The sequence below is a fragment of the Drosophila eugracilis genome, unplaced genomic scaffold (genome assembly GCF_018153835.1).
Source record: "Drosophila eugracilis isolate 14026-0451.02 unplaced genomic scaffold, ASM1815383v1 contig_2154, whole genome shotgun sequence".
Lineage (NCBI taxonomy): Eukaryota > Metazoa > Arthropoda > Insecta > Diptera > Drosophilidae > Drosophila > Drosophila eugracilis.
Window position 1 is genome coordinate 1,879,644 of NW_024573038.1, and position 16,919 is coordinate 1,896,562.

The 16,919-nt window shown below is 42.1% G+C and overlaps 4 protein-coding genes across 4 annotated transcripts; 2 read left to right on the forward strand and 2 right to left on the reverse strand.

Annotated features, from left to right (window-relative positions):
* Positions 1 to 5,355: 5,355 nt before the first annotated feature.
* On the reverse strand, positions 5,356 to 7,735 carry LOC108108723 (nucleolar protein 11). The gene is made up of 4 exons (XM_017216857.2): positions 7,538 to 7,735; positions 7,316 to 7,480; positions 6,894 to 7,257; positions 5,356 to 6,795 (listed from the first exon to the last, which is right to left on the reverse strand). Exons 1-4 carry the CDS (start codon positions 7,667 to 7,669, stop codon positions 5,435 to 5,437), a joined length of 2,022 nt encoding a protein of 673 aa, XP_017072346.1. The 5' UTR covers positions 7,670 to 7,735; the 3' UTR covers positions 5,356 to 5,434.
* A 64-nt stretch (positions 7,736 to 7,799) lies between these two features.
* Positions 7,800 to 15,793, forward strand: LOC108108721 (E3 ubiquitin-protein ligase listerin). Its single transcript, XM_017216854.2, has 14 exons — positions 7,800 to 7,904; positions 7,967 to 8,760; positions 8,819 to 8,998; positions 9,052 to 10,084; positions 10,141 to 11,448; positions 11,505 to 11,737; positions 11,792 to 11,975; positions 12,035 to 12,310; positions 12,380 to 12,814; positions 12,889 to 13,000; positions 14,613 to 14,824; positions 15,097 to 15,288; positions 15,366 to 15,533; positions 15,590 to 15,793. The coding sequence occupies exons 1-14, from the start codon at positions 7,857 to 7,859 to the stop codon at positions 15,647 to 15,649; spliced, it is 5,235 nt and encodes a 1,744-aa protein (XP_017072343.1). The 5' UTR covers positions 7,800 to 7,856; the 3' UTR covers positions 15,650 to 15,793.
* Positions 12,822 to 14,560, reverse strand: LOC108108724. Its single transcript, XM_017216858.2, has 3 exons — positions 14,174 to 14,560; positions 13,415 to 13,998; positions 12,822 to 13,348 (listed from the first exon to the last, which is right to left on the reverse strand). Exons 1-3 carry the CDS (start codon positions 14,452 to 14,454, stop codon positions 13,017 to 13,019), a joined length of 1,197 nt encoding a protein of 398 aa, XP_017072347.1. The 5' UTR covers positions 14,455 to 14,560; the 3' UTR covers positions 12,822 to 13,016.
* A 104-nt stretch (positions 15,794 to 15,897) lies between the features above and the next one.
* Positions 15,898 to 16,889, forward strand: LOC121530024. The gene has a single exon (XM_041818364.1). The coding sequence runs from the start codon at positions 16,042 to 16,044 to the stop codon at positions 16,765 to 16,767; it is 726 nt and encodes a 241-aa protein (XP_041674298.1). The 5' UTR covers positions 15,898 to 16,041; the 3' UTR covers positions 16,768 to 16,889.
* Positions 16,890 to 16,919: the final 30 nt, after the last annotated feature.

The window sequence follows — 16,919 nt, forward strand, 5'->3', positions numbered from 1 at the left end:
AAATCGTAGACAAGCAAAACCGCAATAATCAGGCAGAAATTGTTTAGAAATAAGCAAAGTTTGCAGTGAGTCAGAGATTGAAATGTCGCTTTTTGTTGGCGGATATGGTTAGCAATTTATTTAGAAAGCCAAAGACTCGAGTGCCCCCACAGATTCAGATGCTGACACACATATTCCAGCTTTATTCACATTTCGCCCACCGCTCCGTTAATTTCGCTGGAAAAGATGATTAAGTGATTAGGGGCTTTTACGGCTGACTAACGTTCAAAAACGAAAGACTTAGGCAACGAACTTGCCCATAACCTATTGACATTATGACGCGGCAAGGAGAAGTCCCCTCTCTCCCTCTTTCCTTTCTATATCTTACTGTCTCTGTTGCACTTGCAACTCAGTGGTTTCAGTTTGGAAATTTGCATTGTTTGCCAACGTTGCGACCTCCCGATTTGTCTGCCTGCCAAGCAAACGTGAGATGAGTCGGGGCTTGCTCATTTGCCGCCTTTCTGCCTCCGCCGGTGGGAACGTGCAGAGAAAATATTTGACTTTTTTGCGCACACAGTTATGGATATATAAATATGTCAAAAGTTTTGTTTGCCTTCTGTTGCGGCCATTGTGGGAAAGTGTGAGGTTCTGGGCCCGAAGCTCTCTGGCGAGCGTTAGCCAGAGATCTTATCAGCGGATGGGTAATTAATTGCTTAGGGGCCAGCTTGGTATTGTAAAATTTTTGCGGGAGATGTTTGTATAATTTTAAAATTAACAGCATTAGATCATGTTATATATATACGTATAGTTATATATATTTGTTGATATTATAGTTTAATTAATATTCAGAAGGAACCATGGACTTATAAAAATCATTTCGTATTAAACCTTATCTAAGAAGAGTTGGTAATAGTTTAAATTACATAAGAGGAATAGCATGTATAGACTTCACAATACCCAGTTAGGTTCTTTAAGACCTCAAACTTGTTCCCCAACATAAAACCATAGAATCCATTCATTCACTTGGACCTCTATCGGTTTCCAGATCATTTCACAATTCAAAGACCCGGCATGGCCATTGTCCGAGATCTGTAAATGACCAGGTTAATAAACATAATCCAATGGAAACCAGTTGGCACAACTAGCCGAGCCAAGCCAAGCCCCTGGGGTGGGAGCTATTTACCCCTCCAAACACCATATGGCCAGCCAATGGTCTAAGCCATATTTACCCTCTCCGTCTGAAAAAGCCTATTGAGCCGGAGCCAGAACTAATAAAACTCATTAAACCAAACATGTTTGGGCTTAGACAAAGGCCTCTGTCTGTGTCCAATTTGAATAATCTCCTACACAGAGAGATATACTATGTCCAAAGCGAATGGGTAATGAACAGACCCCAAAAAGTCAATAATCTGATTGGGGAGGAGAACTACAACCAGAACCAGAACGCAAACGAGAACGACGACGAAGACGACGACGTTCAATTAAAAACAAAACTCAAATTAATGAAATGAAAATAAAAAAAAATAAATTAACCAAAGCCTGAACTCGAATCCAAATCTGAGGCGAACCCGAAAGAAAGCGACCACTCGACGAGACCCATCAAGCAAGCAGCCTCTGAAAAAAGAGAGAATCAAAATGATAACTTTTCAGTTCGGAGCGAAACTGTACCCCCCTGTTCGGCATTGGCATCGGCATTATAATGATCACCGAGATCATGATGATGCTGCTCGGAAGAGCAAAGCGTACGGGCCAAAAACAGAACACAAAAGGTGGCTGCGACTTGACTGGAACCCGAACTTCCACCGGCAAATGGCCAAGATCGATACAATTTTCGAGCACAAGTCGGGTTTTTGGGCATTAAAAAGTCAGAGAACAGTAACAATGCCGAGTCACAGATACAAAGATACTTGGTTATATGGCTACATGGCTGTATGGTTATAAGGCGGGGGACCGAGACAAAGTCACCTTTTTGGTTATACCGGGGGGAGACAAAAGACGTGGAATGGGAACAAGATCATTGCATTTTTGCTGGCTGCTGTCGCTGGTGTTTTTGTTTTTGTTGCAGCCTCGAAGCCAGTTTCGCCCCAGCTTGGTAACAAGTTTGACTGAAAAATTCTAAAAATAATGCCGGCCGGTTTGTCGTTTCAAAAAAATCAAAAACAAAAAAAACAGGGAATTGGAAAAGAAAGAGTGGGCCCAACTCTGGTGATGGAGGTGCATCTGTATGCGAGTGTGTGAGTGAGCGGAGGGTAGGAAAAATTAACCAAAAAGAGTAACATTTCAAAGGAAGGGACAAAGGATGCCAGCACAAGAGCCAAGTGCCAAGTCACTCGATTTAGCTTACAGGCAGCTGCAATTGGCCCAGGGATGAAGAACAAGTCACTGGTGATTTTCCTTTAGTGATTTATTATGTTTTCTGAGAAAAATCGGAATTTTCTTTATCATTGTATCTCAGTCAACTGCTGATATGCAAACACCGTTTCTGAACTTATAATGTAATTCATATTTCATTTCAAACATAGAGAAATATTTGCATTTTATCCTATCATAAAGATCTGTACTGATTGTAAAATAATTGTTCTTATTTTTGTTACGTCTGTAATATTTAATTATTTTCTAACGATCATTATTTCCGAACTATGTTTTGAAAGGTTTTTTAAATTTATATTTGCCAAATATTTGTTTAGAGTATTGTTTAAACTTATTATATTTAAGTTATAATTTTTAACGCCTTTTTATTTTATTATTATTTTTTACATAACTAAAGTTAACTTCGACAAGGATTATTACAAAAAAATCCCAATGATTTAATTTATTTTATCTTTAAATCAAAAAGGAAGTTCGTAGTCACAGTGATTTACCCTTAGTCTGCATCCCTGATGCTGTCTGATGTTGCAACTTAGACCTTCAGAGACGCACCAATCTCGGGTCCAATCCCTGTCCGGCTCGGTCCGGTTGGCTTTGGTCCCTAGTCCCTGAGCCCTGATGATCATGACGCTGCTAAATGTGGCCGGTGGTGCCCAGCATGGGGCAGGGGCAGCCGGTTCCCGCATCTCTTAACGTTTGTTTGCAACAAGTAACGCGCATCTGCATCTGTATCTGTGGACGTCGTATCTGCGGCAGTGTTTGCAAAGCCAAAGAGTTGCTTACCTGTACCGGCCGTGCTACCTGAGCACAGGTAGGCGTATGCATGTACCCCGAACATGTGTGTCTGTGCCTCATCCATATCCTTCGTCTTTGGCCGTGGATGCAGCAACAGCAGCAGCCAGCGGTCAGCAGAGGCAGCGCAGCATCGGCAGCGAACCATCATTATGTTCAGGTATAAAGTATATATCTATATACATATGTACATACGTATGTACCCACTCTTTATATAAGGGCCAGCAGATTGTGATTGTGTCTCCTGGTATGACTTGGCAACTTGCTTTTGGTTATGGGGTAGCTAGGCGTCGGGCTCTTCTGCTTAATGGTTTTAGGAAATCGAAAATTAAATAATTTATCTCGATTTTATGACGTTACAAGCAGGTTTTTATATACCTCTCTTCTCCCATCTAGCACGCGATAAATCTTCGGCTTACAATCAGGAGAAATGCTGCAAGAACAAAAAGACCACATGACCACTGAGCTACCTTCGAGTCGCCTGTAATTTGAATAGCCGCAGTTCTAATACCATAAAAAACGATGCTGCCGATGGCCCCTAACCCTCGTCGTAATCAAATTCCCCAAGTGAATCAACCGTGGAGGGAGCTATTTTTAAAAACCCCATCTTGACTTGCTCATTATTTTCTTCGTTTTTTTTTGTTTTTGGCTGGTCATCGCTCTCAAGTGGTTCGTTTGCGTCGAGATTGATTCGAAAGAAAGGTGCAGAGAAAGTGGTAAAGAGGCAGTGGACTTGGTCCAAGTGGGTTGTCACTGGGCCGTGCTTATACACAGAAAACAAATCAAGGTTTTTTTTTAAATCAAAACAAGAATATAACATTCTGGGAACGTTTTCGACGTATTTATGTATAAAAAGAAGTACTGACTTTAATACAGCTCAACAGGTTCTTCACTTTACTATTTATTGCCGGTACTACTAATCGAAATAAAGTGTAATAAAATGACTAGAGGGCTTCAAATAAATAAATAAAAAACATTCTTTAATTTTATGACAAGTTTTCATTGATGCATTTATTAAAGTGCGATAATAACCTACTTAATAAAAATTAAGTTTACTTAAGAAAGTTAACCCCCTCCTAATATAATATAAACAAATTAATAGCGTCAACTAATATTGCCCAACATAACAGTAGAACTTTTAATAAATTTCGGAAACAAAAAAGTATCAAACGAAAGATGGAAAGAATTTTTATTCTCATAGAACTTTTTAAATGAATGTAAAGACCAAATCGTCATCGAATTCAAATTCATTCATTTTTGCTGAGAAAATAATACATGTTAGTATATGCTTAAAAGGTGGAATGGGGATTTTATATTTATTAAGATGTTTACCCTTGGCTAGCATCAACCGAATACATATAAAATAAAAACATTAACTACACTATATTTTTAAAGGTGTACCAAATTTGCAGATGGAGGGCAAGGAACGACTTGTCGCTCTGGTGGCATGTGCTCGCATCGTTAGCGATTGATGGAAAAGTTTTCGGTTCAATCTTACCCGGCAGCTGGTACAGTTTTGATAATGGGAAACATACTTTGTGGTCACTTTGACGTGGTTTTCATGGGCTTTAAGTGGTCTGGTGCATAGGTATAATCTCCGAAACTTCTGGTTGACAATTTAGTTTAGCTTGACATTGTCTATGATTTTAAGGACTTAGAGATTTTTACTAGTTAAAACTAAGCCTAATTCAACAACCACAATATATATAAAAATTGTAATTTATGCAATTTCTTAGCAAAAACAAAGATAGTAATTTATTTTTTTTATTATATTAGAGATATGGAAAATACAATTAAACTTCGATACCTAATTACAGCAACGGCAATCACTGCTATTACAATATTAAAGTAAAAATAATTAGTTATTTTATAAACAATATTTACCCTATCCTCACGATGAAATGCAAAAGTATTCTTTCGTTTCGTAAATGGTAATTTTCTAAAAAGGCGTTAATTCTTTGATTTCATTTTATAAACTCCATCAACCAACTTCCCTTGAATTTGCAAAATTTCCTATTATTCATTTGGATTAAATATTCAACTCCAAAACCCGACCGAAAGTGAGTAAAAATGTAAATTATTCATTCGTTCCCTGAATGTGTAAAAGAGAATGTATTCCCATTAAATATCTGAATGCACATAATGAAGTAAAAATGGTTAAAGGGTTTTGTTCTACTCGGTCATGACCAAATCCAAATATATGAAATCATTTTAAAATCATGTTAATTCTACGTTTATTTGGCTTAACGACTAAGAAACAAACTTAAGGAAAACTCTAAAGTCCTTTATTATATTTCTAGTAGAGCACCACTTCCTCAATGCCATACCACGTGGTAGAATAAATTGGTTTCACCTGGCGCTTCTCCATAATATTCGTGAGCTGCGGCAGCAAATTGGCTAAATCGAATAAACTATCCTCGTAGAAAGAGAGAAGATTGGCCCACTTAGAGAGCGTCTCAAGCAGAGCCTTGTCCTTGGAGATACTTAGCAGCGTGAAATGGGAAGTCATAAGACAGCCGAACCATTGCAAGGCCTGAACTTCCGTGTGAACCGACGAGGAGTCCCGGTTTGGTCTTTCTTCTAGTTGGGCGCTAGGATCATCGACCAGGTCAAACAGGTGGTTCAAGAGGTGCTGGACATGGGAGAGATCCAGTCGTTGCCGCAGATGCTCTTCCATGACGCTGGCGTCAAAGCTGCAGGCTAGAACTGCATTTAGCAGCTCGTCATTCGACTGATTCGTCTTCATCGGTTCAACTTTGGTTTCGCCATTGATAGGAGACGGAACTATTTTTTGATCTAGAGCAAAGCGCAGCGACCAGGCTAACATTCTTTCTGATATATTGCTGTAACGCCGCAGGCACATCAGAACATGCTCTGTGTTCTCGGTTTTAATGAAAAGTGTTAACATTTTCTCGATTATTTCCTCTTCGCCTGCTCCACTTCTTTCCAGTTGGCGGACCAAGGCCTGGACGGCTGTGTTCTTCGGTCCCGTATCAAAAAAGTTTGTCATAAGGGATACACTCACGTCTTCCAACCCGTTTTCGCAGCTGGCCGCCTCTCCATGGACATGCTGCTTAATTATTTCATCGATTTCTTGATCCATTAGCTCGGGTGGCTCGTATGCCAACTCCTTGCCATCTGCCTTTTGGAACTCAAACGTTGGTAAGTGCTTATTTAACTTGGATTTCATAGCCACGTAATTTAAGGATTTTGTGCTGCCATCGAATTTGATTACCGACTCCAAATACTCCTCCTCGTTTATGTGATCCAACTCGATGGGCGTGAGGTGGGTGTCGCTGAACTGGGACCCTAGCATATCCACTAGAACATCTCGGTTCATTTGGTAACGCACGGCGGCTATATTGTGACCCATGGCCAGCAGAATGTGTTCATCGCCGGCCCAAAGGCGAGAGAAGTCCAGGTAAACCTTGAAGTACTGCTTGGCGTTGACCACCTTGAACTGGGTATTATAGACCAACAGCGAAGCGCCTTCTTGTCCGTAGTTGGCGCCGTATATGGCAGCAAAATTACGAGAGACTCCGTGCACGGATAGTTTACTTTCCACGTTCAGTTCGGCCAGCATGGATACAAATTGTCCCGGTGATCGCTCTGACGTACGCTCCGCCAGATTCAGCATGAAGATACGTTTGTCAGACCCTAGCAAATATAAGATTTTATAATTATTTATTAAAATTAAAATTATATTATAAAGGATTATACTGGAAAGGATATTTGGCTCTCATATTTTTACTCACAAATGGTTAGCAACTGAGGAGCCACATCGCCCTCCACGACGGCATATCCTGTAAGGCGTACATCCTCCCTTTTGATGAGGTACTTTCGCCGGCTGGCGGTGGTCAGGGAAAGGCGGATGAGCTGAAGCTCACCTGTGGCCTTTATTTCCTCAAAATAGGTAAGCACTTCCTGCCCCTCGGCCAAGGTATTGACTGTGGGCTTGCTGATAATCTTGCTGGCAGCCAAGGCTAGCTGCTCAGCAGTGTCTTCTTTTTGATCTTTCCGAGAGTCCAACGCTTGGGAAAGGTTTTGACAATAGCCATCGCTGTAGAGAACCAAGACTTCCTGGTTAGTTTCCACCAGATGAGCAATACTTTTTTGGAACTGCAAAAAGTGGTAAGTAAATAAGCAATATTACTGAGAGATTTCATGTGCCCCATACCTTCAGCTTCTTACACTTGGCGACATCAGTGGTATCCACATCCCAAAGACGCAGAGAGTGATTCCCAAAAACCCCAACATATTTTTGGCTCCTTGGATCGTATATGACCTTGGAGGATAACTTCTCCGGTAGGGACCAACTAAGTAACTGCTTTTGTGTTCTGATCTGCAGGGAAAGGAGTTTATTGTTTGTAAACTATCTTTATTATGAAGCAAAACTCACATTTAAAACCACCACCACATTTCGCGCAAGAGTTGTCACCACATTACCCTTTTCCCTGTCTGAAGCCAGTCCCAGGAACTCCTTGGGATCCGGTATAGGAAACAGGTTGTAATAAGACAGGAACTTTGACATTTTTCTTCGTAAAATAATAACAATTGCAACACGTGCAGAGCGGCAAAAAAGTAGTGGGACCGTTTATTTGTTTTGGTTTTTAATATTTAAAATACCAGGAAGCGATGTTGCCAGATGGTGGTCAAGGAGTTGCCAGACCTGCCACGTGCTAGCGATAAGAAGAAGAGCCAGCAGAAGAAGAAGAGAAATGGGTGGAAAGACAAAACAAGCGCCGCGCACCAAAAATAATGCAAAGGTAAGGCGTAATAAGGCATAATTATAGTATTTAACCATGCAACATCACCCATCTCCTCCTAGCCCTCGAGCAGCAGCCGCACTGCCGAGCTTCTGGGCAGCTCGACGCCGATTTTCGTGGGCTTCTCGGCGCAGACAGACGGCGGTGGCCTGGTGCCATTTGCTCCGGGATTCGCCAGTGCCGAACAAATGCCGGATAGCTTTGACGCCACCATCAGTCCACAAACGCAGATTATCCTGCGGAAGTTGTCAAAGAAAGACCCAATGACCAAGAAAAAGGCCCTGCAGGAGCTGCAAGAACTGATCGAACAGTCGGACGTAGAGGCTCTTAAGAACATCCTGCCGCTGTGGCCCAAGTACTACTTGAATCTGGCCAGCGACCCAGAGCACAATGTGCGGGAACTGACACAGACGGTGCTGCAACTGCTCATGGCGAAGTGCAAAAAGGCGATGGCTCCGTACCTAAAGCTGCTGGTTCCCGTTTGGCTGGGCAGCCGTTTCGATACCTATGCTCCGGCAGCCAGCATCGCTGGTCAATCCTTTCGAGACACTTTCGCTGGAAACGCCAACAAGACCAGAGAAGTCTGCCTGCACTGTCAGGTGGAAATTCTGGAGTACGCTACTCGGAATCTGACCTTCCACACAGCCGCTACTCTGTCAATCGGGAAAAGTCTTACTCCGGAGGAGGCGGAACAGAAGTATCAGCGCGTAGTTATCAGCAGTCTTAAGTTGTTATCCCTCTTTATGGAGGAAACCGCGCAGACGGAGGAACTCACACAGGTCAAGGAGGGATTCGTCACCTTAGTGGGGCACCAGAAGTTCTGGAGCTTCGCCAAGCACAAAGTGCCGCCTATAAAGTTTGTAGACTCACAAGTTATTTACCTTATAATGACTATAACACCATTATTCTTATAGGGCAGCTTGGTTTGAGTGTATTTATCACGTCCTGCAATCGGTTCCGCTTTTGGAAGTAATCGCAACTCAGAAGTCGCAGCTGACCACCCTTTGCTTTCAGTTTATAGACGACGCTGATCCCGTGGTGGCTCCTCACATATGGGGATGCGTTTTACTATTACAAAGTAACTACGAAGATTGGCAAGTATAGTCATTTTATAATGTAATTATATTCTTAACATTTATAATTGCAGGTTTGTTCCCCTTAACATACGCAAAGCTCTTCTTCCAAAACTATCGTCCCTACTCCGCAATGGTTTCAATCGCAACGCTCAGGCCATCTGCCCGAATCTGTTGCCATTTCTCTCAAAAATCACACAAGCCTCCTTGCAAGACCTTGACATCTACGAGTTCTATCAGCGCTTCTTCGATGACATGAAGTTGGCAGTCACTGAAAAATTCGATCCGCCATTACCCAAGTCCGATTGTACTGTGATTCACAATGCCTATTTCGAGTGTCTTCGCTTTCTGCTGCAGCAAATTAACAACAAAAAGGATAGAGAACAAAAAGAGGAGGAGTTCGCCATTAGGTTACTCCAGAGCAACGTTCTGGAACCTATTGGATGGCTGCTCAAGAGTGATAGTGCCCATGTAAAAATCTTTTTCCAGCATAGTTCTGCACTAGTGGCTTTTTGGGATCGGCAGATTAACAATAGGTCGGATAATGGTGGACTGTATGCCAAATTGATGAATCTATTCTGGACACGAATCTTTGAGCTGGTCACTAACGATCTGGCTGCCGAAGAAGTAAACGAGCAGCTACTATCACATGTCTTGCTTTTAGTCCAGGATCTGCACATGGCCAATCCTAGCCTGGAGTCTCCGAGTGTAAAGTTTGTGGAAGATGCAAAGGTGGAAAAGAGCGAACCATCGACGCCAGTTAAAAAGGCTCAAGAAGCTGCGGCCTTTATACAAAAAGAGCTTAAACATTTAGTTGTGAAGTTGGTGAGAATCTGTCTGGACAAGGCTAAGATCAGTGGCGGTGGCAATTCATCCTCTCGTTACATTGAGCAAATTCGTATTCTAACAAAAATGTTTACCGATGCCGCGTTCTACAAGAGTCTAACTGATGACGGAGATCTAGGAGGAACTCTTAATAAATTTGTTTTCCTTCTGGTCCAATTGAACGACGATGCTTGCGAATCTGTTGTGGAGATCGTTTTTGAAATTCTCCCGCTGTTGGAGGCGGATCAACGCTTTGAATACATTAAAAACACCCTCCTAAAGGTAATCAAAAAATTAAAAAACTTAAAGGAATTCTAAGTTTACATTTTTTTCCACAGCTACCCCAGCATGCCGTGCAAAATCTTCTACTCCATCGTCTTCTATCTTATCCCCTGTGCACCGAACCCGCTGTGCGACAAATGCTCAGTGGGCCCGATACTTGTGGCGTGATTGCGCGAATAGCTGAGGAGGTTGTGGTGGACAATGATCGAGAAAAGCTGAACTTGCTTCATAAGTGCTTCTTTCAAACGGATACGGGAGACATACTCATTAATGCTGAAACTGTGGATAAAATACTGCTGGCCATGTGTGGGCCTCTGGAACAGCCGGTTGTCGATGACACCGTAGAAGTATGTGGCAGTTTTATTGCCCAGATAATGCCTGTGATATGCAGCAGCGCCAATTCTTCGTTGAAAGTGCGCCAGCAAATCTTCCTAAAGCTGTTCAAATTCAGTTTGGAGCATAGGCCAGAAGACTATTTGTCGGAAGATACTTTGTGGGAAATTACCACATGCTGGCAAGATGCCCTTTCTAGTAAAGACATAGAAATAAATGATGACCTCCTGGAGTGCTGTGCAAAAATTGTTGAGGATTTGGCTAGCACGTCAGAACTTAAAGCGGATAATCTGGACGGTATGGCAGAGGCGATGGCCAAGTTTGTCATTTGCTCTACAGAAAATATTGAGGATGAGAACCAGCGTTTTGAACGAATTGATGAAACAATAGAGAGTCTTCTGAAATCCCCCCTTAAAACATCTGAAAAGGTACAGCAGTTTGAGAACCATTGCGTTCTCCTGGAAGCCTTGCAAGGATCGATCAGTGCGGGAGTTCCTTTTGAAAACGCCTCCCTCGACAGGAATGTAATATTATCAATACTTCGACGTTCCACCCTTAACTTTTCAACAATATATAAGCTTGTCTACCAATTCCCTCCACCTCAAGAAACAAACGACCCTGAAGATGAATTGACGGAGGATTATTGTGATCCAAATGCCGATGTGCTAAAAAAGTGGAACGAACCCCTGATTGGTGAACTTCTTCAGTGTATTCAAGTGGCTGGAATCGCTGAGAGTTGGCTGGAAGTGTTGGATTTGCAGCCGAAGGAGGAGGAACTAGTGCTGATCCTGTCGGAGAAAGTTCAAAGCTTTATGGGCAATAGTAGTGACCTGGTTGGAATAGTCAAAGAGCGTATTCAGCAAGATGCAGTACAACAGTCCAGCGTAATAGCATGTCGACTTCTGGGTTACTTTACTTTTTGTCCTCAATATGCAGCTTTCGAAGAGAGTGCCTTCATTTTGCTGCACGAAGATCTGTCCGAATCTTTGGTGACGCAGGGAGCGCTCAAAACCTATGTTATGGCACTACAGGTATGAATATTCATATAAGTTCAAGAAAAAAATAAGGTAATACCCTTTGCTTGCAGTTTCTTTTACCAAAGCTCTCTCAAAAAGCAATCAGTCTCAATTCGGCCATAATGAGAACCGAACCACCGGAGATTTGGGTTAAGGCAGCAGTGTTTAATGCTCTACTCCTGAATAATTTCGAAGCCGAAGTGAATGACCAAACAGATCGCAATATCATTGTATCAGCCGTGCAGTTTTTGACCAGTATAGGAGAGAAGCAGGCCAGTCAAAAGGATTTACTACTTTACAACGTGTAAGATACTACAGTCATTTCTTTTCTTTGTTTTAGATAATTATTTTTTTACAGAGAAATATACAAGCAACCCTATGAATCAGTTATAAATGCCGTGGAGTTTATAAAACTTCTAACTGAAGTTTTAAAAAGGTTCCCTTACGAGTTGAGCATAAAGAACTGGGATGCCATTCGTATTGGTCTTAGTTCTTGGGTGCTCTCAGTTTCCAAATCGATAGCTCAATTTAAAGACCCAAAGGTATTTTTTTTTAAATTAACAGTTAGTGATTATATAATAAATTTTGTTTTGAATTGCAGACTTCTCTTTTCGTTGTGGCTGTATATCAGTTGTTCGCCGCCTTGATTAAATTCATACGCTCCGAGAAGCAGAAGAGTTCCACAGAGTTACTCAAAAACGTGATCGATGAATGGGAATCCCTGTTTGCCAAGGAAGTCAATGTAGTGCTGTTTAAGTCATATTATCAGTTGACCCACGAGACAAGTGTGCACCCAGGGTTCCAGGCCTGTTATGAGGCTATACTGGAACGCCTAACGCCGACCTTAGAGCTCTTAGATTATAGTTTTGTTTATTCGGTAAGACAGCTTTTGTATTGAATTTATTAGCATTACTTAAAGCCTTAAAAAATGCTTATACCATTGCAGTTCTACAAGTCAAATAGTAATACAACTTTAGACCACCTCTGCAATTTCTTGTTGAAGCAGTTATACAGTTCCCAGCACTCGGTTAGACTAAGTGCTGTACACTCCCTCCGCCAATTAACCCCACACTTCGTTGCCGACGACATTGAGTTGAATGAAAAGCAAAGCGAGAGTCTAGACGCAACCAACACAATCTCTAAATGGCACTTTCTCAATCGATTTGAGGACTACCTGACACGCTACGACATCCTGATACAAAAATACCTGGAGGAGTTCACTTTCAAGCTGTCGGAGCTGGAAGATCTAGAACCCATTAACAGACACGATGCACTAAGCTACCTTTTCTTATGGGATTGCATAATCAATGCTTGCGCTAAATCCCCGGTTGCATTGCGAGCGGTTTACACCAACTGGCTAAATGATAACAAATATGAAGAGGTTGGAGTCAGTTTTACATAAAATGTACTTTTGATTTGAATTTTGCACTATTAATTTTCGTATACGATTTACAGAATTTTCTACATTTCCTCTTTCGCGCAATGCCAGTAGATATTCTGAAGAATCACGGGGCCAAGGTTCACAGCAACGGAGTTTACAAAGAGCTTACTTGGACTCAAATGAAGGGTAAGCCGAACCTTATTTAAGCAACTATAGTCTCCTCCGACAAATCGTTATTAAGAACATCGGGCAAGAAGTCCTCCCCATATGCATAGTCGTCATATTCCGCGGCTCCTTGCTCAACATCCTCCAACATCTCTTCTGCACCTGGTTCATCGGAAACAGAAATGTAGTCCGACAAGGGCACAAACTGTTCGGGATCGTTCTCTGCCATCATCTGCCGCTTTACAGGTATCTGTTGTGGCGCCAAGTAAATATTCAAATTCGATATAAACTTGTTGATCCAAACGGTCAGATTGTTGGCCAATATCCGTTGATACTCGCGCAAATTACTGGTCGTATAGAACTCTTGATCTGTTGAGGATTTTAATTATAATTAGAGAACTCCTATAATCCTTCTGTCAGCGTCTTGACACTTACCAGTAAACTCTCGAAGTCTCTCAAGAATCACAGAGCACAGAGGCGAGTTTTCGTCCACAATGAACTGATCGTTGAGTAGAAAATCCTTCATTTCCTCGAACAGGACGCAAATGATTTTTTGCATTTGCTTGCGCTGGCGCAAAAGGATGCGTTTCTTGAGACCTTTGCATCGTCGCTTGTGGACGCGCTTAGCTGCCCTTCGCTGACGCATCTCCTCCTCCATGTACTCCAGCGCCTTCTCCATTGTCATGGCTTCCACCGGAGGCTTTGGTTTCATCTGGTTCTCCAGAGCGGTTATGTTACGAGGCAAGAGATACTCCTTAAAGAAATTATAGGTGTCACTCACTCGCATCGGATGCGGATCGGCTAGGCGCTCCACACGGGCTGTACATTGGTTCACGTAGATCTTTTTGGTATAGTAGCGTGCCTGCTTGGCCAACTGGGGCGAGGAGAAGTCTTTCTTGGGCGTAGCCAGAAAGCAAATGTGTTCCTCGCGCGACAATACGTCACGATCGATGATTATCTGTCCTGTGTGCTGGCAGGGAACATAGCAAGGATGGTAGCGAGGACAGACACAGATGAATCTGTTGTAGAATGTATAAAGATTATGGTTTTGGAGTTTTAAAAGATTTCAACTTAGAAAAGCGTTTTATGATATAGTAGTGGATAACTGTTAGTCAAGCCCTCCTTAACTATGCTTTTAGAACTCGTACCCAATGTTTTGATGATTTTGTAAAATAGATAGACGAACTTACTTACCTGTACAACGCCTGCGTATCGTTGGGTCTATACTTGACTAGCCTACGAATGTGTTTGGTGCGACTCTCACGCACATGGACCATTGCCAATCGGGCGTTAAGCTCGTCCGCCACGGTGGGGCCCTCATTAAATGGGTCCTCCTCCTTGTGCTCCTTTCGCGTATCACACTGTGTCTTAAGGAAGTTTATGGCCTCGGCCACTGAAACCTCACCCTCGAGTTGAATGCGCTTGGGTTGTGGCATCTCGGACGGAATGTCCTTAAAATTTATTGGCTTAGCCATATTTTCGAATCAAAAGGAAATAAAAAAAATGAAAAGCTGCTCAGTACACTACTGCTCCGGATACAATAGAGCTATGATAACTATTCTCTATATAAACACTGACTTCTCACAGCCTGGCTTGCCTTGATCAACTTTTTTATTTAAATTTTATTTTAAAGACCGTCAGTTACCCTTGGAGCGATATGTCTGTCACTTATATACGGAGGTCCTCCGGAAGCTACCGGCCGTGGTGCGCAGATGGTGGAATACCACTCAGTCCAGGCAAAAGAACTTCGTGGACAACCTCACCACCAACTATGTGAGTTCGCTGATTTGCAGTGAGGAGCTCAAGGCGATCGCTAATCGCAAGGAGAAACACGAAAATATGCAGGTAAGGCCTTTGAGTGCTTACATTTCCTCTGTGTAGCTTATGCGCAGGGAAAAAACCACGGTAATGCTGATCAGTAGTATAACAATGACAATGATGCGGAAGATCTCAAGGGTCACCATCTCTCAGCTACAGGGGCTATATTCTAACGCTATGTAACTATCTTTGGGCTGGAAATACTACGACTTTACTTTATGTACTACTGAAGCATGGACTACTGGACTTGTACTTGAACAGATTATTTGAGTTATTTAATCGCATTTATTATTTTTTAGGTCACCGTTCACTCCTCCACCCGAGAAGTGCTAGCAGTCTATGCTATCGATGAGGCCCGTATGGAGCTGGTCATAACGCTGGCCCCCAATTATCCGCTGGGAGCTGTAAAGGTCGAATGCGGCAAACAAATTGGTGGAAGGGCTTCCTCCCGAAATGTGGGAATGCAGTTGACCATCTTCTTGACACATCAGGTATGAAAACATGTTCCTAAGACTATTTTAAAATTTATATGTAGTATAGATTGTTAATATTCAATGTTCTCTTGCAGAATGGCACCATATACGACGGCCTGACTATGTGGAAAAATAATCTGGACAAGAAGTTCGAGGGCGTAGAGGAGTGCTATGTCTGTTATACAGTCATTCATCAGGACACTTGCCAGCTGCCCAAGCTCACCTGCAAAACCTGCAAGAAGAAATTCCACGGACCTTGTTTGGTAAGACACCTAAAATCCTTTAACCATTTTCGGAACTAACTCAAAAACTTTTCCAGTATAAATGGTTCACCACCAGCAGCAAGTCAACATGCCCCATTTGTCGTAACGTCTTCTAGATGGGTGTACATATAAATACCAATATAATTATTAGTTGACGACACGTATTAAGCAAAAGGCACAACCAAACCATTCGATAGGCAATAGTTTCTGGTCTCTCAAATTGTAAATCAGCAATAATAATAAATTCATACAACGTTGAATGTTTTTCATGAGATGTTTATAAAATAAGATAATTGCACATTAAAGCTTTAAGAAAAATTAGATATTAGAACAAAGGGTTAAGGTGGGTAAAAAGTGAGCGGTGAATGGCTGGTCAATATAAAGATGAAGTATGCTTGTGTGAAACATTTCATTAAACATCAGTACTCCTAAAAAGCAGCACAGCAAATACTACGACTTGCTATATTTTGAAATATTTTGAAATTTTGTACAGGCACTTTTGTATATCATGGGGACAAGAATAAAAGTAATGGGCACCTGCCCATATTGCCGTCGACACGTTTCCAGAGACCTGAGGCCCATTAACATGCTGTCCGCACGAGATGCTAAAAAGATTTCTCAACTGTTAAACGAACAACCTCCTCCAGTCCAGTTGGATTCCGGCGAGGAAATGGGGAAAGTGGATGATCATGGGCGAAGAAATGTGCGGGTCTCTAAAAGAAAAAAAGAAACCGAAGTGAAATCGGAATTGCAATCAAACTTAGAGGGATCTTGTTCACAGTCAAAATTACAAAATCCAAAATGCAGCATAGTTTGGGTCAATGGAAAGAATAAAGCAACAGAGAATTTCGGTTCGGAGGAGAAAGATACCAGATGTGGAGAATTGAGTGTAACAACTAAAATTGAGTCTGAGTCCGGGGAGGAAACAGTAGAACTTTGTTCACAAAAGAGTTTGGAAGATTGTAGTATTCAGGAGAAGATAATGGAGAATCCAAAGGAGATTGCGCAGGACGGTAACTCTGCAAATTCTCTAGACGCTATCACTGAAAATATTGTTGGGTTAGTAGAGGAGGAATTCAATCGTGATCCGGCAAGCTGTGTGTCATCTGGGATCTTAAAAGGAAATGCCGAGGTTATCATGGCCATGTTGACCGAGGAGCAGCATATTATCGACCAGATTGAGAAGCAGGCATCGAAGACTAAGATGCCGCCTGCTAAAAGCAGTAGGCGTTGATTGCTGCAAAGGTTGAAGTATTTTTGTTGTAAATTAAACAGGCAGGTTGTTGGGCCTCCCACGTGTCAACCTTTTCATCGAGTCGGCCACCCACCATAAATAAATCGCCCTTCTTGCGCCTGCGCCTTCAAGAATTAACTTCCTTGGGGTGG